Source organism: Lolium rigidum, chromosome 2 (assembly GCF_022539505.1).
Source record: "Lolium rigidum isolate FL_2022 chromosome 2, APGP_CSIRO_Lrig_0.1, whole genome shotgun sequence".
In the NCBI taxonomy this organism is placed as follows: Eukaryota; Viridiplantae; Streptophyta; class Magnoliopsida; order Poales; family Poaceae; genus Lolium; species Lolium rigidum.
This window is the reverse complement of record NC_061509.1, coordinates 89,368,238-89,394,846: the sequence shown is the minus strand read 5'-3', so window position 1 is coordinate 89,394,846 and position 26,609 is coordinate 89,368,238. Positions and strand designations below refer to the sequence as shown.

General features: G+C 46.4%; 2 protein-coding genes across 2 annotated transcripts; both read left to right on the top strand.

Annotated features, from left to right (window-relative positions):
* Nucleotides 1–1,040: 1,040 nt before the first annotated feature.
* Nucleotides 1,041–3,377, top strand: LOC124686881 (probable L-type lectin-domain containing receptor kinase S.5). The gene has a single exon (XM_047220770.1). It carries the CDS (start codon nt 1,102–1,104, stop codon nt 3,157–3,159), a length of 2,058 nt encoding a protein of 685 aa, XP_047076726.1. The 5' UTR covers nt 1,041–1,101; the 3' UTR covers nt 3,160–3,377.
* Nucleotides 3,378–6,354: 2,977 nt separating this feature from the next.
* Nucleotides 6,355–6,861, top strand: LOC124689951 (SKP1-like protein 4). Its single transcript, XM_047223401.1, has one exon. It carries the CDS (start codon nt 6,355–6,357, stop codon nt 6,859–6,861), a length of 507 nt encoding a protein of 168 aa, XP_047079357.1.
* Nucleotides 6,862–26,609: the final 19,748 nt, after the last annotated feature.

Sequence of the window (26,609 nt, the reverse complement as noted above, 5' to 3'; positions counted from 1 at the left end):
CCTTATTCGGCAAGCCCATTCAAGATGCCTATGTCACCTGCCCGAGAGGAAAAGTGGGGATGGAATTTGTTGTGTAGTGATGGTAACCGACTAAGAGGACGGTGATGCTACTTTTCGCGCGTACATGTGGAGCTGATTTTCTGGCTCCCGCCAACTCCATCATTTTTCCTGCGAAGGCTTCCCCTCTTTTTGCGCCCACCAGCGTCAATCGAGCGTTCCTCCGGGGACATGCTCGAGGGTGCTTTAAACTTCGTGCTAAGTAAGAGCGTGGAAAATGGTTGGGAACCAAACAACCTATTTTTTTGCATCCGTGGATGCAAGAAATGACATTGCGAGGATCTAAACACGCTCTGAATTGTGAAGTTCCTCTTTTTCTAATTGTTATGTATGATCGGATGTAATGTACAAAGATATGGTGGCCGACATCATCAACCTTTGACTCCGACAAGAACGCCTATGGGTAGATCAGTTTCAATTTAAGTCTTCTTTAGTTGTAGTTCAAATCCTTGTACTAAATTTCGTATGAATAAAATGTGAGTTTCGAAGAGGGTTGTCGACTTACGGGCCAAGGGAGAATAGGCGAGCTTTTGGAGGCCTATCCGTTTGGACCCAAATTCAACCCAAATTTGGCGCGGAAATGGGTCGAAACGGACCAATAAGCAAGCGAATCTTGAAGTGGGTTGCCGTTATAGGCCGTGCCTCTATCCGCGTGGACAAAAACCGGACGCACGGGACGAAATGCATCTCCGCCTTAGGGTTTGCCCTTAAAATTTAGGTTGAAAATATGACACGATAAAAAGGAGGAATTAGAAGGGGCACAATAGCTAGAAAGAAAGATCAGACATTGAGGCACTCAAATAGTGCACTTGGCACTCCCAAAGGTCAATCTAGAACTGGGTTTCCGTAATCAACATCTCTAGATTTTTTTACACGTACCAATACACAAGTATGTGGCTAGCAGTGAGTACAAGATGAACTGACAGGTGTCCTGCACATGGAGATTTTTTCCATTGACCATGACTCTTCCAAGTCTTCCTCCCTTCGGTACTGAAAGGTGTTATCCTGAAATACGTGGACGGCAGGAATTCACATCTTGTGTTTATGTATTTTCTTGGGGAGATTGAGGAATCGAGGTTCCATTTAGCCATGACAAGGCCCAATAGCATGATCTTGAGTTTTTCGTTCATAGCTTCTGTAGCTCTTGTCCTCGGAGGTAGAACCTGCAGTTGCTTGCTGTTCAATTACCCCAGCTTCGACATGACCAACAAGGATGATTTCAGCTTTAGCCCAGGCTCAGCAATTGCAAATGGTTCCCTGCAAGTCGTCGTGCCAAACATCGGAGACTTGAACCAGCGATCGGGAAGGGTAGTATACACAAAGGAAACACTCAAGCTATGGAACAGGAAGCAGGGGGTGTCCACATCTTTTAGGACACAGTTCACACTGAACATCCTTCCACAGGATGAGACTGGAGAAGGTATGGCTTTCATATTGACAAATAATCCATCGTTGCCCAGGAATAGCAGCGGCCAGTGGCTCGGCATTTGCAACAGCAAGACCGATGGCGCCCCGATGAATCAAATAGTTGCTTTGGAATTCGACACAAGGAAGAGCTACGAGGACGACCTTGACGGCAACCATGTCGGGCTCGACTTGAACAGTATCAAATCAGCTAAGCAGTACCCTCTCAGCAATCTTTCCATCATCCTGTCAAGCGGTTTTGATGTCTTGGTCAGTATCACCTACAATAGCACAACACCTGCTTTTATATTATCTGTAATCGGCCATGGGGGACACAATTTGCGAGAAAGCTGGCCAGTTAATCTATCCCAACACCTACTAGATGAAATACATCTGGGATTCGCAGGTTCCACTGGTGATTACACCCAACTGAGCCAGATAAAGTCGTGGAACTTTACCACAGTAGAGGAGGTCGTAGTTGATACAAGACATGAGACCAGGAGGGTGTTCCTATGTCTGGTTACCTTGATTTCGTTTGCTGCATGTTCGACTCTGGTGTTGTTTGTGTGGAGAAGGGTGACGCGGCAGAGAAGGCTAGCCTACCAGGCCCTCGAGAAAAGGATCGACGCACATGGTCCGGTCAGATTTAAGCTCAAGGAGCTGAAGCACGCAACGGCTAACTTCAGTCCTCGTCGTAAGCTTGGTAGAGGGGGCGGCGGCACCGTTTATCATGGTTATCTGAATAGGATCAGCAGGGAGGTGGCCGTGAAGCGGGTCTCAGCCAATGACAAGTCACGACGAGGAGAGAAAGAGTTTGTCGCGGAGGTGAACACAATAAGCAAGCTCTCCCACCGCAACCTCGTCAAGCTGATGGGCTGGTGTCACGAGGGGGGCGAGCTACTCCTAGTCTACGACTACTTTCCCCTGGGCAGCCTTGACAAGCTCTTGTTTGCCAATTGCAGAGCGACCGCATTGTCGCCGGGAACCCCTGAGCTCACATGGGACCGCCGATTCAGGATAATCTGCGGCGTGGCATATGCGCTCGACTACCTGCACCATGGGAGTAGCAGGAGGATCCTTCACAGGGACGTGAAGGCTGGGAACGTGATGCTCGACGCGGAGTACAATGCGCGGCTGGGCGACTTCGGCCTCGCCCGTGCCATCCAGCTTGAAGGAGTGACACACCACTCCACCCAGGCAGTCGCCGGCACTCGTGGGTACATGGCGCACGAGAGCTTCTTCACCGGCCGTGCCAGCCTCGACACCGACGTCTACGCCTTCGGTGTGTTTGTCATGGAGGTTATCAGCGGGAAGAGCCCAAGCAGGTCTATGCTGTATGACAGACAGGAAATGTACATCGTGGATTGGTTCTGGAGGCATTACAGCCTTGGGAAAGTCGTGGAGACGACTGATGCAGAGCTTGGTGGAGTGTACGATGATGAACAGGTGGATGCTGCGGTGAGGCTGGCCTTGGCTTGCTGCCATCCAAACCCAAGGCATAGACCATCCATGAAGAAGGCAGTGCAGGTGCTAATCGGCGGAGCACCAGCCCCGATTCCCCCACTTGAGAGGCCTGCGTTTGTTTGGCCTCTGTCCGGCACGCAGCAGGAGATCGAGCTCGCGCAGGTTGGTCTGCTCTTCACGGGAGGACAGCCAAGTTTCTGCTCCATCACATCCACTTCCTTCACAGGAAGGTGAGTACTGAAGAGTTGTGCATTTGTACTGCCAAAGTACTGAGTGTCTCGTTTTCAATACTTGTGAGCAGGAATATTGAGTAATTAAAAAGTACTGAGTGTCCCGTTACAATACTCATGAGCAGGAATAGTGAGTAATTAAAAAGCTAATCACATAGATTCTGAGCTTGTATTGTCTGCAACCATGAAAATAAAATTAGCGCTTGATTTGCCTTGTGTTCATGAAATTTCGTTTGATGTTTTTTATGAAACTTAGGAGACTAGATCTAATGGAATTTGTTGCTCTGAAGAAGGAAATGTATGTTCTGCATGGCTTGTACTCCCTGTATTTCTATTCGTAGGACGTGTTTTGATCGGTTTACTATACCGACATGGCTGACCCTTGCCGTTGATTCCCCCTAGACATGCCAGGACATTTTTCTTGTTCTAAAGTACACTACGGAAGGTGTATCACGTTTCATACAAGAAGCCAAGACGGTACGTACAACGCTATGCAAGGCTACCCGATACAGCACAACTTGCCTTGCACTGTCTCCTGGCATGAATATCGAGGAGGCGATACACTGAGTTTCTTGGCCGCGTCATGACCCAAGAAGGGAACTTCAAGAGACTGGATGCGACTCTAAGATGGCATGAATCAATGCATCGTCAGCCCATAAGCATCTAAGAGTTGGTGAGTGAAGAGCGTGACCTGACTGGAGGAGGCGTCAATCATGAAGTGACCACAACAATGTACATAGCACCACGGAAGCTCACGCTCTCAGCGGTCAACACCAACTCCAACTGGCGCACCAAGGACTTCATGAACAACCTAGAGGACACCTCGAAGGATAGAACGAGGCAGTCGAGCCGCTGCCGCCCGGTCTGATGATCGGATCTATTGTTTCCCAAGTGCTCATGGCGGGGAAGCACGAGCAGTGCCATGACGCCGCCTCCAAAGAGGCGACAACTCAATAGGCATTGTCGTTATAAACTCACATAGGAATTTCACCCTCTGAAGCCAAATGAAGAAAAAAAGGCGCCTTACATAGCCCCAGATCTGGCCGCCTCGATCTGGAACTTAGCTCCATTCAATTAGAAGAAAAAGGAGAAGCCAGACATCCCATCCCACCCTTGTCGGCCAGTCGGCCACCATGGCCGCCGGCGATGGAGGGACGAGTTGCCGGCACATAAATCAGAAGAGAAGAAGTCCCACTCAGGGAAAATCGCCACAAGGGCAGTCAGCACGAAAGCACACGAAAACTCAAGAACTCTCTCGAGATAGCATCAAGTTACTGTAGTTAGTCGAGAGCAGCAAGGGAAAAAACATAGGAATTTCACCACAGCCTCGTCGACCCCAAGGTCCATCAGACACACGGAACGAGGAGCCGCCTTTTGGCCTCCGATGAGAGGCAAGCTAGATCTAGCTAGCGTGAGCAAGAGGCGCTGACCACCGTCCCACCTTGACCACAACCGAATAGGGGATCAAAGGTGGGGATCTAGCTAGTTGCCACAACTGTGCTTGCCTGCCTCCGGGGCAAGAACCTCATGCCTGCCCAAGCCCACCTGGTCCGTGAATGGGACTAGAGCTCAACAGCAGGAGCACCTCCATTGCGAGGATGCCATGCCACCTCCGTCAACGACGGGATCCCATAGCTCCTCGCCACTAAATCTCCACCAAGCCACATGACGTCACCGCTATAGCCGGACGCCATGTTGCTCGCATGGAGAGAGCGTCATCGCCACCATCGCCACCCGGGCTTAGGCTAGCGATTTCTCTAGGGACGGTGGAGAGGAGGGAAGGAGGAGGCCTATGACCGGTGGCGCACTCGCACCCCTACCCCCATGTCGCCTAGGTTTGCGATGCAGGGGCGGTCGCGAGCATAATTTTGTGGAAGGAAGGGTCCTCTGCCACACTATTTCAATCGGACCATACTGTTTGGTTGGCAATAAAGTAAATTGAACATGCTTTAATTCGACAATATATCTCCAAAATATCTTGTGCATAGTACTAATAATAAAAAATAAAAGTCCAAAAATTCCTAAGTTCCTCGCAGTTCTACTTTTGTTTTTGAGGAAAAACATGTGGCTAGCTTTATTGATCACGAAACACAATTACATCATTCACTAGGACATTTAGAATAAATATAGGGGGGTCATCATCATCCCATACACTTGCATTACCAGAAATAAAAGCTTCGCTACCTAGCTAGCCCGTGTGCTACGCAGTTGGCTTCACTATTACAAACTCGATCTATACATTATCAAGGTCGCCACGAATGCTTTGATAATCGTAAACAATTGCTGCAACAACTGTTGCAGAGAAACCTCCATCTTGCATAGTATCGAATACTTGCATACGGTCTGTTTGAAGGATGAACGAGGAACACCCAAACTGTTGAGCAACCAACAATCCTTCTCGCAGAGCGCATGCTTTAACCATTCCTGCATTCACCACATGAGGTAAATATCGATTTGTAGCAGCCAAGCATGCTCTGCTTAAATCTCTATGAACGGTACCAGCTCCTCCTGTTTCAGAGTCAATATCAAACGCTGCGTCTACATTAATCATCAACTTTCATTCAGGGGGCGTCTTCCATCCCTCTCTAGGTTTAGGACTTGGCCGTTTCACCGATGTCTTATAATTTTTAATTAGAGTAATGATCAACATAGCTGATCTAAAAGCCGACTGAATTTCTTCACCATGAACAACCTGTCTTCATTGACACCAGATGTACCAACCATCAGTAACTATTAATTGTTGTTGAACTGTGCTAGATAGATTCCCACCCCTTGCAATGAGCTCTTCCAAGATCACATAACCTGATGGATCAGTATGCATCACTTCTTCTATTTTCTCCCAGGTACCTATGTTTTTCCAAATCTCACAAATAAAAAGAATATGTTCTTTTCCAGAGCAAAGCAAGTTTTCTTACGACTTCCTGGCAAAGAAATAAGAGTTAAAAGGAAGTATAATACACATAAGGCCCGGCCCAAATTACGCTCGGTTGGCGGTCCGGTGGGCTCTCTCTCCCCGATACAAAATTCAACTTGTGACAAGTTCGGAGTCCTTTTTCGACTCCGCCGACTTCCCTGCCAGCTCATCTCTCTGAGCTATATATTCCGCCGCCTCTCTGTTCCGCCACGCACCGATCCATCGATCGAAAGAGCACACGCACGCGACACAGATCGACACGCGCGCAGGAGATCGATCGGATCGATGACGACTAGCAGCAGCAGCGCCGCCAAGACTGTGACGCTCCGCAGCTCCGACGGCGAGGAGTTCGTGGTCAAGGCGGACACGTTCGCGGCGGCGTCGGTGCTGGTCCGGAACATACTGGAGGATGACTGCGCCGGCGGCGCGATCCCGCTGCCCCAGGTCACCGGCCGCATCCTCTCCCGCGTCATCGACTACTGCGACCACCACTACGCCGACGCCGACGCGGCCACCTACGTCGCGGAGCCCTTCTTCTCGGGCGACTCCGACCTGGAGCGCTTCGACACGGACTTCATCGGCGGCATCGACTTAGACACGCTCATCGACCTCATCCTCGCCGCCAACTACCTTGAAGTGCCGCGGCTCCTGGACCTGGCCTGCAAGACGGTGGCCGACCAGATGAGGGGCAAGACCGTGGAGGAGATGCGCGCGCACTTCAAGATCGCCAACGACTACACCCCGGAGGAGGAGGCCGAGGTCCGCTCCGAGAACCCATGGGCCTTCGAGTAGACACACAAATCACTGCCTCGACCCTCAGGACTTTTTTAGTTTTGCGATTTTAGTTGCTGCCATGGACTAGCCAGTGTATTCCCATTGGGTCCTTGTGTTCAAGTGAATAGTTTCATATACACATCCTAGTTTGATGATACGTGATCACACCAAGCCACTCATCGTTTGCATCATTGCATGAGTTAGTTAGTTTTCTACTCCATGGCGACATGAAGAGACATTCACGACATGCAGACTAATCTCAAATTCTCTCATGGAATCAATATGTTTGATACGGAGTAGTACTTAATTTGTACTACATATGTTTCATAATGTATGTTGCATACATCCTAGTCGTAATCCATTGAGTTAATCTCTACTATCTAAAACCAATAGGGTTCTGTTTTCTACCACTAGGTTGTTACCTTTCTCGCGATCTTTCTCTTCCTTTCCTACCAGCGAAAAGTAGCATGCTCGAACCGGGCCCATGGTGGAAGCTCATTGATCACTAGTCCCGGTTGATTTGAATAGCAGCAAAATCAGTAAGGGTGTGTTCGGTTTCAGAATCAGGTGGAATGGAACGGAACGGTTCCGCACCTAGCACCCATTCTTGTGTTCGGTTGGGTAGAAGGAATGGAACCAAGTTGTTCCTCGGAATGGAATATACCGCAAAGATGCGGAACGAACCCATCCCACCGATTCGGCAGAATCTGGAGGAACGAGGCGTTAATCATCAATTCATCACCTAACAAATAAAAAAAAGAACTCTCTCAGCACGCGGCGGCCAGCTCACGTGCGCGGCGGCGAGGCAAGCCCGACGGCGGCCAGCGCACGTGCGGCGGCGGCCAACATGCGCGCGGCGGCGAGGAACGCCCGACGGCAGCCAGGCACGCGCGCGACAGCGATGAGGCTCGGCGGCCAGCACGCGCTGCGGCGAGGCAAGCCCGTCGGCGGCCAGCTCACCCGGCGGCGGCAAGGCACATGCGCGTGGCGGCGAGGCACGCCCGGTGGCGGCCAGCGCACACACGGCGGCAGCAATCATGCGCGCGGCGGCGAGGAACCCCCGGCGCCGGCAAGGCACGCACGCGGCAGCGATGAGGCTCGGCGGCCAGCACGCGCTGCGGCGAGGCACGCCGGCGGCAGCCAGCTCATCCGGCGGAGCGGCACAAGCGAACGGCGGCGAGGCACGCGAGCGGCTGGGGCTTTGCTATTTGATAATTTTGGTTTGCACAAAAAAATTATGTTTAGGGCTGTGTTAATTTTGATTTGGACAAAAAATCATGTTTAGGCCATGATTATGGCTATTCCCCGTCCCAGTTCCTCCAACCGAACACAATATGGAACCATTCCGTTCCTCGTTCCTTTCCGAACCGAACACAGGGTCGGAACCGTCCCGTGACCTCGGGACGAACCATTCCATTCCATTCTTTCGCGTTCTGGAACCGAACACATTCTTAGCTGTCCCTTTGGGCAAATTATTGCACAAACTAAACTTTCCTTGAAGTTATTTCACAAAATTGAATCTTAGGGTGTTAACCTCTTTTGTGTAGCATCCTTACAAATGGCACCACCCTCTTGTCAGTGTAGCACATGCGGCCTAACGACTAATGCGGTAGCATCATGCAATGAGGTGCTACCCCATGTAGCCGAGCTCCGACGCGCTATGCCGTTTAGCCTCTAGGTTCCATACTAGGCACTAGTTTTTTTTTGCTAGCTTAAAAAATAAGCTACCCCTCCCCGGCTTCTCCCATAAGCCATCCAGTGGGCTTATTGCTCGGGCTTCTAAATTAGTCATGAGAAAACTAGTTCAGAAGCTCCAAGTAATAAACCGAGTGACTTATGGACGAAGTTGGGGAGAGGTCAGCTTGTTTTTAGAACTTGGTAGAATAGGGGTGAACATTTATAAGTTCGAGAGGGCAGTATCGAACGCTGGGGCGCTACCCTCTAGGCATGTTGTTAGTAGAGTTATATATAAAAATCCAAATTTTAAGATTAAAAAATACGCCAATAATATGCATTCAATATATGTGAAGCAGTTTTGTTCACTCTAGCGATACATCAAAGGGAACGGCTGTGTGGTGTTATCGATGACATCTCACTCTGTTTCTAGTCAAATATATATCTATCAAAGCAAAAAAAATAGACTCTATTACAATCTCTAGCCATCTGCATAGTCGTGTCTTTTTTCTTATTGTGTATAGTTTCATGAATTTACAAAATATACTGGATCTATTCTTACAATATCAATTTGTCATGTCATGTGGACACAATCTGGACATCATGTCTATTTCTCATAGCCACCACATCTGAAGTTTGGTACAACTAACATAAGTCAGTTATCTTATCTACCAAAACTTTGCCTCTCGTTCGCACGAGTACGTAAACAACATGAGTTATCTGATATCCACCACCTCAAGAGGTTTGACATAAAATGCCAGCTCTAGCAGCAAGACCCGTTCAAAATGTTCCCGGCTATTTATACTGAATATTTTACTTCGTTAAACATATGTTCTTATTTTGAAAGCATTAAATTTGTGTTAATTTTAATGATAAAATTTGAGATGCTTACATTGAATACTAATTAGCAATGTGAACCCTATGTATGCAGCATTCCGGTGTTTCTAACTACCACACATTTGAATGCTAAAATACAACTATATTTAGTTCCTAAAATATTTTTATTTAATTTGGGATGTGAATTTTTTTTAAGATTATTTCACCGTACATCAAAACAAAAGGCAAAAGTATCATATTATTCCACAATTTCATGAAAACCCTCATGTATTATACTGTGTATATTTCCCCATAGGTGGAACTAAATAGATAATTCTAGAGGATAGTGCTAAAGATCTAAAGTACTTTTGTTCAAGTTTTATTGCCCTTTGCTGTATAACTTGACTGTTTCTTATGCTCGTTTTAATTCAATGATAAAAGATCAATAAGCTGCCCAACTAATTTCTACTACCACATACGTCCACATAACCGGTGCTGAAGGGGCACCACATGGCTGGCTGCCGAGCGCCCGGGCGGAGGACCTTTAGCACCGGTTCGTAACACGAACCAGATCTAAATGTTTCTTTCGCGGCAGCGTTTTGGTGCGCTTCCCTGCCAGGGAATATCATCAAAACGCTGCCGCAGGGAAGTTCACCAAAAATTTCACCAAAACGTTGCCACGGCAGAGTCTGCTGCCACGCCCCATTTGAAACACGTTAATGCACACATATAGGAAACCATTATATTACACAAAAAACATCGTTATGAATATATATATCGAAGTGACCTCTTTCATCGTGCTTGGCCGAACATATTACATAATGGTACGGTACACACGTTCATGCATATATGTGTAAAATAGAATTTCTATGGATCATAGTTTTCCAAAATCGATTGGGCACTGATGGTATTCTCCGTTTGGATCTATGACTTGCTCAATTAAGAATCCCGCCAATTCTTCTTAAAAATTCTCGTACACGCTCGGTTGCTAGAAGACAGTCCCACAACCGTTCGATCTAATAATTTAAAGAAGGTAGTCAATATATATATGAATGAAACACAACACAATTGATCGATGGTGATAAAATTAAATTATGAATGTTATTTACGTACTTCAAGTTATTCTAAAATTCTCCTCGTCTGGTGGGTCGTCTGGCGAACGAACACGCAAACGTAGAATCCACATAAAATACTCTCTTGTTCCTGAAGCACTTTAGAACAAAGTTCAATCAAAATAATAATCAAGGATGGTAATGGTATTGATACTAGAATCAAAGAGATGCACGAGACTAGCTAGTAGTACTTACAGGTATAGGTTTAACTTCAAGCTCGCTTTTCGACACCCAGAGCCTTCTTGGTGAACCGTTTCCAAGCCCTGTCCGGCAAATAAAATGAATAAAAGAGTTCTGAATTACTTGATATCAGGAAAAAAATGAAAGTTGCTGGAGGATATCAGCCATGTCCCCCCACGCCGCAAGGGGTTTACTTTTCGAGTCCATGACTTCTACTCCGGCTTCAGGTTCAATGTTTAGCAGGATAAAGTGAAACCTGTGCACATGCCTAACTCATCAATTACACTTAACATGGAGTAAGCGAAATAGATTTAATGTGTTCAAGACAGTAACACTCACGAGAAGTTGTAAGTAAATAGTATTTCCCTTTTGTGTGCATGTTTCCTTAACGCCGATACCAAGTTATCCTCCGTGTCCTTGGCATAGTGCTGAACACTATGCTCATGCACGGTATATGGGTCAATGAACCCAATGTCATAGATTTGTCCTTTTCGACATTCTCGGATCTTCATTCTGCATAATACAGTGAGTATAATTATGCATGCAATGGACGAACCGCGGTAGAGACTTAATTACATAAATAATACTTACAGACAATAGGCACTGATCGAAGATTTGTCGAGGGCGTCTTGATTGAATAACTGAAATAATTCAAAAAATTCGATGTTTATCACGTCATTTCCACGCCGGTAGTGCTCATCTTTGATTGCCAGCATAATCCAGTTCTGACTTTCCTCACATGCAACCAAGTACCACTTATGCAGTTTTCGCATTTCCGTTGATAGATACTGCACCTCCTGTGATCTGACAAGAGGTTCCCCCTACCGGTATTTGTATGCTAATTGGACATCACCCGTGGGGAAATAGAGATGGCTTAAGTACTCAGGAATACTCATACCGTGAGCATCTGCCTCATCTTTGTATAGTGCTACCATCACCGGATCAAGGCAGTCCAGGACATTGGGATACACTTGGAGAGGGGGGCACGAGTTTTTCTGGTGTCCGAGCTAGGGAACTGATTTCCCTTTTGCCTTACTTCTCGATCGCAACTTTGGTGCCTCATTTGAATTGCGAATAGAGCGGTCATAGTTTGATGAAAGCTTTGGCTCAGGTTGATAAACATTCTTTATCGTTTTCATCATTTTTTCCTTAGGTATAGGCGGCTCGGACTCGGGCTTGTTCTTGGCAAACTTTTCCATGTATTGTGCCCTTTCGATCTTCGCATTTTCCTCTTTGGTATAGTTGTAAGGTCTCTTGGGAGGAACCTTAGGTACTCATGGGAGGGGATCCTGTCGATGTTTGGGTGATCAGTTACGACTCATTGCCGGAGCGGTGATGGTATGCTTCCACTTTTGGCTCTGAGACTTACTGGGATGCGGCTGCGGAGAAGGCTGGCGCGCTGGAGACGGGAGAAGCGATGGAGACGGCTGACGCACTGGAGATGGCTGCATTAGTAGAGAAGGATGGCGCGGTGGAGAGTACGGGATAGGCGACGGAGACCTTGCTGGCGTCCAGTTTGGAATCACAATGCATTCCTTTCACCATAGAAATGTAGTGTTCTTTGCTTCTCCCAGCTCTAGCAAATCCCCTTCACCGGCAGGGACGTCAAGCTTCAGCGGCGCATACCCATCCATAACTTGATCCACCCCGGCAACAACGTAGCCATTTGGAACCGGTCGGCAATGGTATCTTTGATCAGGTACAATGGGTAAGGCATACCCGACCGCCGCCTTGATCGTTATGTTCATCACTTTGACATGTAGCTCACAAGGTGTCGACTCTATGATATGATCCACAAGGTAGTGAGGAGCCATCGTCGGATCCTGATCCGCATCATCACCCGACATCTCGATGGAAGCCACACTGGTTTTTCGCTGAGATCCCTAGCCGGTAGCATCGAATGCAGCTTCTATCTCTGGATTAGCTTGAGGTGGGCTGGTCAAGTGATGGCTATACTGGGAGAATAATTCCCGATGCTCCCTCATTTCCTCTTCTAACTTAGAAATGCGTTCTTGAACCACTTCCTTTTTCCTCTAACGGCTTCTATCGGGATATTTCTTCATTTCTGCAGGAAACCCAATATACCACGGTTTGGAGCCTGGTGTGGTTCATGTTCGTCCTGGGAGTTCAGAATTTCCAAGGGCGCGTGCGAGCTCGTCCTTCTCTATGTCGGGATGGAACCTCCCCTCTTCAACTCCTTTGCTACACTTCTAAAGGCTTAGATGGAAAGTGGGTTTTCCGTATGTCTTACTGTATATATATATACAGTTCCCTTGTGAGTCTAACAGGCCTAATGCGCGTAAAACCAATCCCTTGTGCGCTGGTTCCATTTCAATACATCTGGCTGGATCCCCTTACGAATTAGTTCGTCCTCCATTTTCTTCCACTTAGGCCAGCTAGCCTTGTAGCCTTCTTGACCCAAAATATGGTAGTATATCTTATTAGAAGCATTTTATTATTAGTTTCTGACCTTTTCTTTGGTCTCTCCGATGTCTTGTACACCACAAATTCTTCCAACTGGACTTTTATCTTCTCATACGGTCCAGTGAAATCCCGAGTCATTTTTTTGCTTGACAAACATGTTGTCCAATTTTTTCTTGTAGTTGTTGAACTGTGTTTCCATCTTTGAAAGAGGCCACTTCTTAACTCTTCGTTGTACAATATTAAGCTCGGGATCCTCAGGGTCTGGCCTGCCATTCTCACGTTCATCCTGAGTTGGCTCCAGTAGGGTGAAATTTACCAGGATCTTCCTAAACAACAGATTTTTGGATCTCGTGTCGACATAAGTAACTCCTTCTGTCTTTGTTCTCTTCCATTCTTGATGGTGATCGGGATGTTGTACCTAACAATCTGCATTGACTTACAAACTTTCTTGCATGAGCCACGGGAGCAATCGGTTCGCCATCTTCAACGATTTCCGTGATGGTGAACCTTTTATGATCTTCCAACCTTTTGGCTGCGCCTCGTTTATTTGGAGTAGATTTGCTCGATCGGGTGGTCTAAAATAAGAAACAACGTTAATATATGTATATGCATAAATCGGGAGGCTTAGTTAATTAATATATATACACCTCGTCATCAGCTTCTCCCTCGTCGGAGTCGTCGCTTTCTCCCTCACCGGAGCCATCTCTTTGGTCTTGCTCATCTCCCTGACCAGAGCCATCTCCACGATTTTGCTTGTCTCCCTCACCGGATTGGTTCAGATAAAGAAAGGTGACATCTTCATCATCACGGATAATGTCCTCGATGATGTATTCCTTTTCTAGGTCTCTGCTGTATTCCATAGTTTCTGCAAAGACTTACAAGTTACTACAATGCTATAAACACGACGAAGCAGTAATTAAGGATAATACTCAAAAAATATCAAAGATTGGAGTTACACATATATAGCTATTAATTAAGGATAATGATCAAAACATGATCAAAGATTGGAGTTACACATATAGCTCGGGTCCAATTTTTATTTAACCCTGGTACATCGCTACAAGAGTACTCTGCTCAACGTCGACCGGGTGCTGAGCCGCGAGCAGTAGTCAGCCAAAGATACATAACTAAAATAAACTAACAAATATACTAACTAATATAAACTAACAAATAAATTAACTAAAATAAACTATATAAAAACTATAAAAATAAACTACAAATAAACTAAAAACTAAACTAAATAAAATAAACTAAAAATATACATAACAAATAAACTAAAATTACACTATATTAACTAAATTATACCTAACAAATAAACTAATTAATTACCTAAGAAATGTATAACTCATTAAACCTAACAAATAAAGTAATTAAAGAGAAAAAAATCTCGCCTTTGTCGGCTGGCCGGGCCGGAGGAGGAGTTTTCGCGGATGACGGCGGCGCGCGCGCGGCGAGCGTGGAGACGGCGCGGATGGCGGTAGTGCAAAAATCAGGCAGCCTGTTGGCGTAGTTTCGTCTCCTCGCGCGTGCAGGTCCTTAGCGATTTCGCAATGTGCGATCTCGGAGAAGAGGGAGGGGCGCGCCTATTTTAAGCTGGGACCTTTCACTACTAGGAAAACATCTAAAGGTGGAGAATACATTGCCGGCGCACCTCATTTCTGCTGCGCCGGTGGAAAGTGGTGCCAGCGCACCAGTAAGTCGCCGCGCCGGCGATGATGTCTCACTGCCGGCGCACCTGGCAGGTTGACGCGCCGGCGATAAGTTGAGGCCGTGGCTCCCCCCATCCGGGCTAGGCCCAGGAAGTACTGCCGGCGCACCGGCTCAGGGGCGCGCCGGTGGAATTTCTCTATTGCCGGCGCGACCCTGGCCTGGTGCGCCGGCAGTACTTCCTGGGCCTAGCCCGCACGAAATAAAGCCGGATGGGCTATATATTGCCGGCGCACCCTGACCCTGGTGCGCCGGCAGTAACCTGTCACTTATTTCTCACCAACCAGCACACCACACACCCACTACACTCCACTCCTCGACACAAACCCGAGCCTTCTCCCAAGCCAGCTAATTTTTGCCCATTTCTACCCCAAATTTGGCCAATTTGATCAAACAAAATAATATTTTTTGAGGAAATCTTCCCTTCCTACATGTATCTCCCACATCACTATGTAGATCTAGATCTACTATCCCGCATTGACCGCTCAATCTAGATCTAGATCTAGAAAGTCGACTTCCATACGCCATGGCCACGGCACGACGTCTCGATCTCGTCGATGAATATATCAAACAAATAGGTGATTAATGAACAAATTGAGGAATGAAATCGACGTATATTGGACATTTAAAGCAAAGCTCGTGTGTGGCATATATATATGTTGTGTTTGTGCTTGTGTGTGTTGGCGTTGAAAATGAGTTGCCAACGTTGCGCCGAAATGTTGATTCGTTAAGTTTCCGTTTCGGCACATTTCTGGCGCTCCTATGTCCTACCGTGTAGGAAGGTCATGCCGAAATTTTCCGTGAAAACTATCGACGGATGCATGGTTCTAATCAATTATATAATCTTACCGTGCATGCGATAATGGTTATCAAGATGAGTGAAGCGTCGTGATGAGATATTTGAAACACGCGATCATCGACATGTATGAAGATAACCGCATGGAGGTATTGTGTCCGTGCCGAAGATGCAAACTAGGGAAATGGTTTGACCCCTATTCAGGCAAATTGCAGGGGCACCTTCTCACTAATGGTTTCATGCATGGACACACTCAATTGATGGGTGATGATGGCACATAGCTCAATGGGGTGACGACAGCAGGTGGTAATGGCCGACAAGAAGGAGGGCATCATGATATTGATGACGATGAAGTGTTTGTCGCACAGGACGATGCAGATCAGTATCATGATGAACAAAATGTTGAAGACGGGACAATAACCTTGACGACGACGAAGAGGTGCCGCTAGCTTCAGTCGTAAGGGACCCTCATCTTCAAGATCTGCTTCTCGAAAAGATGAAAGGTGCCAAGCGGAAATCAAAGCTTGAGCAACTGGAGATAGACTCGAATACTCCGTTGTAAGACTCATGTCGCGGGTTGGAGGAGTCCCGCTTGAGAGTAGCGCTCCATGTGCTGCAGATGAAGGTGAAACACGGATGGACGGACACAAGCGTCGACGACATTCTGGAATACGTGAAAGATCTCCTTCCTGCCGGGAACACGTGTCCTGGTAGTCTAGCCGAGGCCAAGAGAATCACGTGCCCTCTCGACTTACCCCACGGAAATTATCACGCCTGCATCAACGACTGTATCATGTATCGCAAGGAGCACGTGTATAAGACCAAATGTCCTGTGTGTGATGCTGAACGGTACAAGAAAGGGAAGAAGAAAGCTCCTCGGAAAGTTGTGTGGTACTTCCCGCTCGCCCCCCGGCTGCAACGGTTCTACGCGGACCGCATGGAAGCAAAGCTCACGCGCTGGCACGCTGAAAGAAAGGAGGCTGTGCTGAATGATGTAGAGCGGATTGAACACCCAATGCTGACACACCCTTCGGATGCAAGCCAGGGGAAAGCATTAGACAATGAATTCGGAAGGTTCGTGGCAGATCCCAGAAACATCAGGTTGGGTGCGTGCATGGACGGATTCAATCCGTTCGGAAACCAGAGCAGCACACATAGCACATGGCCCGTGTTTGTATGGATCTACAACCTCCCGCCCTGGTTGTGCATGAAGAGGAAGTACATACAGATGAGTATGCTAATTCAAGGGCCGACACAGCCAGGAAACGATATCAACATGTATCTCGAACTATTAAAGGAGGAGCTTGAAACGTTGTGGGCGGAGGAAGGGGTAGATATATGGGACGCCGTCGCGGAAGAATATTTCCCTTTGAGACCCGTGTTGATCACGACGGTGCAGGATTACCTCGGATACGGTTATATTTCGTGCCAGGTGTGCCATGGACACAAGGCATGTGTCACGTGCATGGAAGAGACGGCGTTTTTGCAGCTTGATAAGGATCCCGACTCTTCGAAAACCGTTTACATGGGCCATCGAAGGTGGCTACACAAGATTGACCCGTGGAGAAAGCGTGGAGATCTATTCGATGGTACAGATGAACCCCGAGGACCTCCACGTAAGAGGAGCGGCAAATAGATCGATACATTACTAAAAGGTTGGAAGGAGTGCCCTGCGTCGGGAAAGATTCGTCAAAAGCCCGGAGAGAAGAAGAAGAAAAAGGAAACGACGGAAAAGGAGGTCCGTGTTTTGGGACTTGCCGTACTGGAAAATTCTCGATACACCTCACTACCATGATGTCATGCATATCACAAAGAACGTGTGCGAGAGCTTGCTTGGCACTCTTCTCAACATGCCGGACCGGACCAAAGATGGGCCGAAAGCAAGACACGACCTGAAAGTTATGGCCATCATGGAAGAGCTTCAGATCCCGTTGACCCAAGACGGACAATCGGAGGAGGAGACGGATGGCGGTCAGAAGCGCAAAAGGATTAAGCAGCCAGACTATTACTGCCCCCTCTTGCTTCACTTTTAGTCCGGCTGAGGTCGATCAATTTTTCAATTGCATTCTAGGAGTTAGAGACCCTTTAGCACCGGTTCCACCCACCAACCGGTGACCTTTAGCACCGGTTCGTGGCACGAACCGGTGCTAAAGGGTGTTTTTGGCTGCCACATTTTGGTGGCGCCAAGGGCACCCTTTAGCACCGGTTCTTGGCACGAACCAATGCTAAAGGTAAATTTTTCATTTTTTTTTAAACTTTCACTGTTTCCCGCCTTTTTAAACTTTCAATGTTTCCCTGTTTGTAACTACTAAATAAAACAACATAACTAATAAAATTATAACTATAACTAATAAATAACTATAAATTATAAGTAATAACATATTATAATTATAACTATAACTAATAAATACTATAAATTATAACTATAACAAATAATAAAAACTATACCTAAAAACCAACAAAATTGTAACTATAACTAATACCTAAAAATAAAATTATTACTATACTATAAAATTATATCTATAACTAACAACTAATAAATTATAACTAGAACAAGTAATAAATTTATAATTAATCTAAAACCATTTTATGGTTTGTATAATAGCAACTCTAACTATTCAAACTATTAACCATTTTGCCATCAGTCCCGGCTGGTGGGTGCAACCAGGACTAAAGGTGGGCAATCTTTAGTCCCGGTTGCACCACCAACCAAGACTAAAGTTGTCAGCAGGATAAGGATACGTGGGTGGACGCACTGCTCATCGAGATAATGCATGTAGCGCACGACGCCTTGTCGGAGGAACAAGACGAAGGATGAAGCGGCGCCGGGCCTATAAAAGGAGTGTCGATAATCGCAAGCAGCTCAACAAGAAGGTGGGGAGCTTCCTCCCCATTGTTGGGGAAAGAGTTGAGAAATGTCCCGTGGCGGAGCTTCTCGAAGATGTCGTTGCGGTGCACACACCCTAGGACATCTTCAGAAGTTCCGCCTCAGAAAATTTCCCCGCAAGGCCCTGGAAGCCTCCATATCCTCTAACAGTGTTGGAGAAATGGTTGGGAAATCTCCCGTGGCCGAGCTTCTCGAAGATGTCGTTGGTGCACACGCCCTCGGACATCTTCGGAAGTTCCGCCTCGGAAAAATTTACCCGCAATGCCCTGGAAGCCTCCATCTCCTCTAACAGTATTGGGGAAATGATTGGGAAATATCCCATGGCGGAGCTTCCTGAAGCTGTCGTTGGTGCGCACGCCCTAGGTCATCTTCGGAAGTTCGGCCTCGGAAAAATTTCCCCGCAAGGCCCCGGAGCAAATGAGCTATCACGTTCGAGGTTTCATGCAATTTAGGTCAAACGACTAATGTTATTGATAGAATGGCGGCATAGTTTGTGATAATGTGCCCAAATTGTGCACACATATGCATCTTGGGATGTCTTACGATGTTGCAGGATGATGTTTTTCCTTTTCATCGCACGAAAAATCCATTTTCCATTTTCGAGGTGGCGAAAACTGGGTGTTTTGTGAAGCAACCACCAAATTAAAGTTTCACATTGGTACCAACACATTTTTCAAAAATACTAGACCACCTATGATGGATAATTTCCCAACCGGCGTATTTGGAACCTTTCCATCCACCCCTCATGAAAAAGACAAATTCCTGCCAAATCGGTAGAAGGCCGGCCAGATTTGAACTACATGTACATGATATAATACTCAAGATTTTTTGTAAAAATCTTTTTTGGGTTCACAACATGCTATTTCATCAGAGATCCAGTCCAAGTTTAGCGAAACTCAGCCCCGGCCAAAGGATCTTCATGCCCGCCGTTTTGAATATAGTTTGAAACGAGCATACCAAATTCAAAAATGATCCAAACATTGTGAAACCTTTGTGTGGTGTCATATTATGTGTCATAGTTGCAAGAAAAAATATTAAACTTGGAGAATTTTAGACATCACAAAAAATCATTCACAAAATGAGCTATCACGTTCGAGGTTTCATGCCATTTAGGTTAAACGACCAATGTTATTGATAGAATGGCGGCATAGTTTGTAGTAATGTGCCCATATTGTGCACACATATGCATCTTGGGATGTCTTACGATGTTGCAGGAGGAAATTTTCCTTTTCATCGCACGAAAAAGCTATTATCCATTTTGTAGGTGCCGAAAACGTGGTGTTTTGTGAAGCAACCACCAAATTAAAGTTTCACATTGGTACCAACACATTTTTTCAAAAAATACTAGACCACCTAAGGTGGATAATTTCCCAACCGGTGTATCTGGAACCTTTCAGTCCACCCCTCATTAAAAATACAAATTCTTGCTGAATCGGAGGAGGCCGGCTAGATTTGAACTACATGTACATGATATAATGCTCAAGACTTTTGTAAATAATTTTTTTTTGGGTTCGCAACATGCTATTTCATCAGAGATCCAGTGCAAGTTTAGCGAGGCTCAGCCCCGTGTAAAGATTTAATACATTATTACACATCACCAACATCCCCATCTAATAACACATATGGTGACATATTTTATAAAATGCCTTGGAGGCCATGAACCTTTCTTCGCGTATGTCCCTTGCTTATGATCGCTTTGACCGTAACCATGGAGTATCTTCAGCATTTAACGCGATGGTTGGGTCAATGTTCACTGTGAAGGGCGAAATTTCACCATCTTATTATATTCTTCTGACATGTCTGTCTTGTCCTCGACTCCCATAGTGTTTCTTTTCCCTGAAATAACTATGAGATGCTTTGGCTCATCGTATGATGAGCTCATTTTCTTACGTTTTATTTTCTTCGGTTTGGAGGACATCTCCTTCACATAGAAAACCTAAGCCACATCATTGGCTAGGACGAATGGTTCGTCTTTGTAACCAAGATTGTTGAGATACAATGTTGTCATTCCGTACAGCTGGTCTACCGTTACCCCTACTCCATTAAGCTTGACCCATTTGCACTAAAACAAAGGGATCTTAAAAAAGGCCCATAGTCAAGTTCTCATATCTCTTCTATGTAACCATAATATGTGTCCTTTTCCCCATTGTTGTTTGTTGCATCAATGCGAACACCACTATTTTGGTTGGTGCTCTTTTTATCTTCGGCTATCGTGTCGAAGGTATTTCCATTTATCTTGTACCCTTGAAAAGTCAATACAGTCGAAGATGGTGACCCGATCAACAAGTACAGCTGATCTCCAACATCGTTGTTATTCATGAGATGTGTTCCCAGCTGACGAGGCGGTTCCTCGGCAATGCCCACCATGAGGGGCTTGGGTTTTAGAGAAAGGTGACGACGGAAGTTCCGGGAGCGAGGCGGTACACGACGTACCCAGGTTCACGTCCCCGCGGTGGAGGATCGCTACGTCCTGCTAACAATCCACTATATGAATATATGGGTACAGGGGGCCGCCATAGGCGGAGTTGTTGAATCCAGTCTAGTTCTAATCTGTGGGTTGTGATGTCTAGGCGTGTCGCCCTATGTTTTATGTTTCTGAATAAGCTTCCCTAAGGGGTGCCCTTGCCTGGCTTTATATATCAGCCAAGCTAGGGTTTACAAGAGTCCTAGTAGAATTCATATTGGAATCTTTTTTCCTTGTATTCCAAGTTGAGGCGCGTGCAGGTCCAGCTTGTCGAGTCCTCGTGCTGGTCCACCTTCATAGTTTGCACCGGGTATGGCAATGTCGAGTACCCGAAGGGTTATGCCCACGTTAGTAGCCCCCGAGTGTCTGGCCGAAGTGAAGCTTCGGGCAGGGACTAAAGTTGTCTTCGCCGAATGACTTGATTATCTGTTGAATCTTGTGCTTGATGTAGAGTCGAAGTTGCTTTTGGTCGGGTGCGCGAAGCACTCCCGATGGGAGTAGCCCCCGAGTCTATGGGCGGGTGCTTGCAGCCACGCATAGACTCAAGTTGTACTACTAGAAGATCTTGATTGTTGATGTCGATGTCTTCTTCTTTGTTGGCGAAGTTGCCATATTTTTTATCGGGTGCGCGACTAGCGCTCCCGATGGGAGTAGCCCCCGAGCCTGTAGATAAATATGAAATAGTTATGTATAGGGTGTAAAAAATGCTAAGTCAAATACTGTACATGTCCTCGCGTTCCGAGAACATGATGCCGATAACTCTGATGATTTCACTGACAGAGGAATTGACGATTTGGATGATATCCCAGAGGAGCCGATGATTTGGATGATGGCCCAGAGGAGCCGATGATTTGGATGCTGGCCAAGAGGAGCCGATGATTTGGATGATGGCCCAGAGGAGCCGATGATTCGGATGATGGCCCAGAGGAGCCGATGATTTGGATGATGGCCCAGAGGAGCCGATGATTCGGATGATGGCCCAGAGGAGCCGATGATTCGGATGATGGCCCAGAGGAGCCGATGATTTGGATGATGGCCCAGAGGAACCGATGATTTTATCGGGTGCGCGTCCAGCGCTCCCAATGGAAGTAGCCCCCGAGTCTGGGCTCTGATGCTTGCAACCGTGAGTAGACTCAGGTCGAGCAACCCGATGTTTATAGTTTTCTTCAGGTGCCGTTGACACATTGTTGTTTATTTCAAGGGGCAATTCTTAATGCACCTTGAGCATCGTTGATGCCATTGTTTGTAAGTTTATCGGCAACAAATTATTTGAGTGATCAGCTCGTGTTGCGGGTCTTGCTAAACCCGTTGTATGTGCAACTTTGCTTTTAACCGATGCATGTCTTGACAGCAGCGCCCGAATAGATCGGTAGCACTAGCTCTGTCGATGACTCCGTTGCTCTTTGATACTTTCATAAGTAAAGTACCGAACGTGGGTCGTTTTTGTATTTGTTTCATGATCCTTGCTATCTGCGGTACTCTTTGAGGCATCTATAGCAAAGGAAAAGAGTAAGGTTCCCGTTGTTTCATGATCCTTGCTATCTGCGGCACTTTTTGAGGCATCTATAGCAAAGGAAAAGAGTAGGGTTCCCGTTGTTTCATGACCCTTGCTATCTGCGGCACTCTTCGAGGCATCTATAGCAAAGAAAAGTGTAAGGTTCCCGTTGTTTCATGGTCCTTGCTATCTGCGGCACTCTTTGAGGCATCTATAGCAAAGGAAAAGAGCACGGTCCCCGTTGATTTTGCATCATAGCACTCGTAATTTCAGAGGCTTTCTCATGATCCTTGCTAACTGCGGCACTCTTTGAGGCATCTACAGCAAAAGAAAAGAGCAAGGTCCCCATTGATTTTGCATCATAGCACTCGTAGTTTCAGAGGCTTTTTTAGAGTGCAATCTCTGGGCGTATTTTCCATCGCACCGATGTTCGTTGAAATACACAAGCAAGGTTCCTGACGATGTGGTTCGGGTGTCTCGAATTACTGCAATTCTTCAAAACTTGAGTCTTCATATCTTCTTGGGTTCCAGCGAACCGGCGCTCCCGATGGGAGTAATAGTCTTCAAATCTTCTTGAATTCCAACGAACCAGCGCTCCCGATGGGAGTTAACTTGAGTCTTCATATCTTCTTGAATTCTAACGAACCAGCGCTCCCGATGGGAGTAACCGCAATACCTCGAACATATTCCAAGAGCCCCCGAGTAATTCCAGCGCTCCCGATGGGATCGCATCGGGTCGATATTAAATAAGATGATATCCATTGAATATTCCAGATATAGAATCCACCAACCCGAGAGTGCATCGGGAGAAGATATATCCAGAGCCGAAGAAGATAAGTCCATCGAGTAGTCATAGATGATGAAGCTATTGACCCGAGATAGTCCATGCGGTGGGCGTAGTCGAGATAGTTGCGCCATCCGAGATAGTTCATGCAGCGCCTAGTTGGTGTGGTCGATGAAGAGGACGCAGTCGATGTAGCGGACCCGCGACAGGTGAGCACCCGAATATATTTAGACCGCAACATCGGATCCAAGACAGGTAATCCCCAAGTGCAACCAGTGCACGATGGCGGGGCACAGTCGACCGGGCAGAGCAGTCGAAGATTATTTTCTATCTGCAGACATATTACTGCACAAAAATTGCGCGCAAATAATAGTGCAAGCCGAAAAATATTTGGCGAAATAAATTTTACGTAATTGGAAATATAGCACCTGATAATATTTGTATCGGATGAAATCGGAGCGACAACTTTCGCATTGATATTTTTGTCAATCGCCGGTAATTTTGTATAACCATAGATGGTGTTGGTGACTTGAGCGTTGAATCCTTCCGCTGCAACTTTGTTTACGCCGAGCGGCTAGAACTTGATCCGATCTTGCAAGTAATATATAAGCATGGTTAGATCTGAATATAAGTAATGACAGAGAAAATAGAGATTGAATAGGAAGGTCCCATCAGCCTTTGCGTCACTGTAGGGATTTCTATTATAGGGAACAAGATCACGTGGAGACGTGATCCGTTTTGGCCATCAAGTAGTACTCGCTTTTGCAAGGACTTGGGCCAGTGAAAACGACCAAACGGTAGATTAGATTATCCTGACGACCTTGTTTTAGTACGAAGTATGATCTGTCGAGTCCGTGGAAGCAACTCGACAAGCCCAAATCGATGTGATCTTGTCGAGTGCTGCCGCCGCCCAGAAGCTTTCTTCCGATCGATCTTCAAGGCGCGTATCTGACTGATGGTGTTTGATGATTGATCCCGTCCGGATGACAAAATCCAGCGTCGCGTTTTCCATAGACGGCGCCAATTGACGAGGCGGTTCCTCGGCAATGCTCACCTTGAGAGGCTTGGGTTTTAGAGAAAGGCGACGACGGAAGTTCCGGAAGCGAGGCTGTACACGATGTACCCAGGTTCATGTCCCCGCGGTGGAGGATTGCTACGTCCTGCTAGCAATCCACTATATGAATATATGGGTACAGGGGGCCGCCATAGGAGGAGTTGTTGAATCTAGTCTAGTTCTAATCCGTGGGTTGTGATGTCTAGGCGTGTCGCCCTATGTTTTATGTTTCTGAATATGCTTACCTAAGGGGTGCCCTTGCCTGGCTTTATATATCAGCCAAGCTAGGGTTTACAAGAGTCCTAGTACAATTCATATTGGAATCTTTTTTCCTTGTAGTCCAAGTTGAGGCGCGTGCAGGTCCAGCTTGTCGAGTCCTCGTGCTGGTCCACCTTCATAGTTTGCACCGGGTATGGCAATGTCGAGTACCCGAAGGGTTATGCCCACGTCACCAGCCAACCGCCGAAAGTCTGCATATGTTTATGTGTAATCGAGTCTTCTGACTGCCCCAGGTGTTGGGAGCGTATAATATTCCTGTGTTCAGTGATATACAGGGCCACCAAGGTGGAACTTTGTAGAACTGTGTAGTGTGCTTGAGTGAAAGAAATTATGTCCATACATATCACTAATTTCTTTCCTAGCGTGCCTTTTCCACTTAGTCTCCCCTCATGCCGCGATTCAGGAACACCAATCAACTTAAGGTCAGGAATAAAGTCAACACAAAACTCAATGATCTCCTCTGTTCCATAGCCCTTGGAGATGCTTCCTTCTGGCCTAGCATGGTTATGAACATATTTCTTTAAGACTCCCATGAACCTCTCGAAGGGGAACATATTGTGTAGAAATACAGGACCGATGATGGAAATCTCTTCGACAAGGTGAACCAGGAGATGCATCATAATATTGAAGAAAGATGCATGGCGGGAACACCAACTCAAAACTAACAAGACATTGCACCACATCCTTGTGTAACCTTGGCAGACTAGCTGGATTGATTTCCTTCTGAGATATTGCATTAAGGAATGCACTTAGCTTCACAATGGGTATTCGAACATTTTCCGGCAGAAGCCCGCTCAATGCAACCGGAAGCAATTGCGTCATAATAATGTGGCAGTCATGCGACTTCAGGTTTTGGAATTTTTTGTCTTCCATATTTATAATCCCCTTTATATTTGATGAGAAGCCAGACGGCACCTTGATACTGTAAAGGACTTCAAAAAAGATTTCCTTCTCTGCTTTGGTAAGAGCATAGCTGGCAGGACTTAAGTGTGACGCCCTTTTTCCGTCTTATTCTGTTGTTGCTTGTTTCTTGGGTCTTTCATACGTTGCTGGTCCTCCCGTGCTTCTGGTGTATCTTTTGTCTTCCCATACACGCCCACGAAGCCTTGCAGGTTCACGCAAAGATTCCTCGTCACATGCATCACGTCTATTGAATAGCGGACCTCTAGGTCTTTCCAATATGGTAGCTCCCAAAATATAGATTTCTTCTTCCACATGGGTGCGTGTCCGGTAGCGACGTCATTCGGAACATATTGACTGCCAGGACCCTTTCCAAAGATTACTTTTATGTCCTTGACCATATCAATTAAAGCATCACTAGTACGGAGGTCGGGCTTCTCCCAGTGATCTGCACCTCCGAAATGATTGCCTTTCTTTCCCACGGCATGCCTCTTTGGAAGAAATCGACGATGACCCAGGTACCCAACCTTCTTACATTTATCCAAATATGCACCTTCAGTCTCATCTAAACAGTGCATGCATGCATTGTATCCCTTGCTTGTCTGTCCTGATAGGTTACTAAGAGCAGGCCAATCATTGATGGTCAAGAAAAGCAATGCTCATAGGTAAAATGGCTCATGTTTGTGCTCATCTCACGCATGTACACCTAGTTTGGCCCACAACTATAAGAGTTCTTCAAATAATGGTCTTAGGTACACATCAATGTCGTTGTCAGGTTTCTTTGGGCCTTGGATGAGCATTGACATCATAATGAATTTTCGCTTCATGCACAACCAAGGAGGAAGGTTATAGATACATAGAGTTACATGACAGGTGCTATGACTGCAGTTCTGCTCCCCAAAAGGATTCATGCCATCTGTACTTAGACCAAACCTTAAGTTCCTCGCGTCACCTGCAAGGTCCAGGTACTCTCTATCGATTTTTCTCAACTGCGACACATCGGCGGGGTGTCTCAACATCTCGTCTTCATACGGTCTTCTTTGTGCCATCGCAACAACCTCGCATGCTCTTTGTTTCTGAACAGAAGTTTCAATCGTGGTATTATAGGAGCATACCACATAACCTTGGCAGGAACCCTCTTCCTGGGGAGCTCGCCCTCAACATCACCAGGGTCATCTCGTCTGATCTTATACG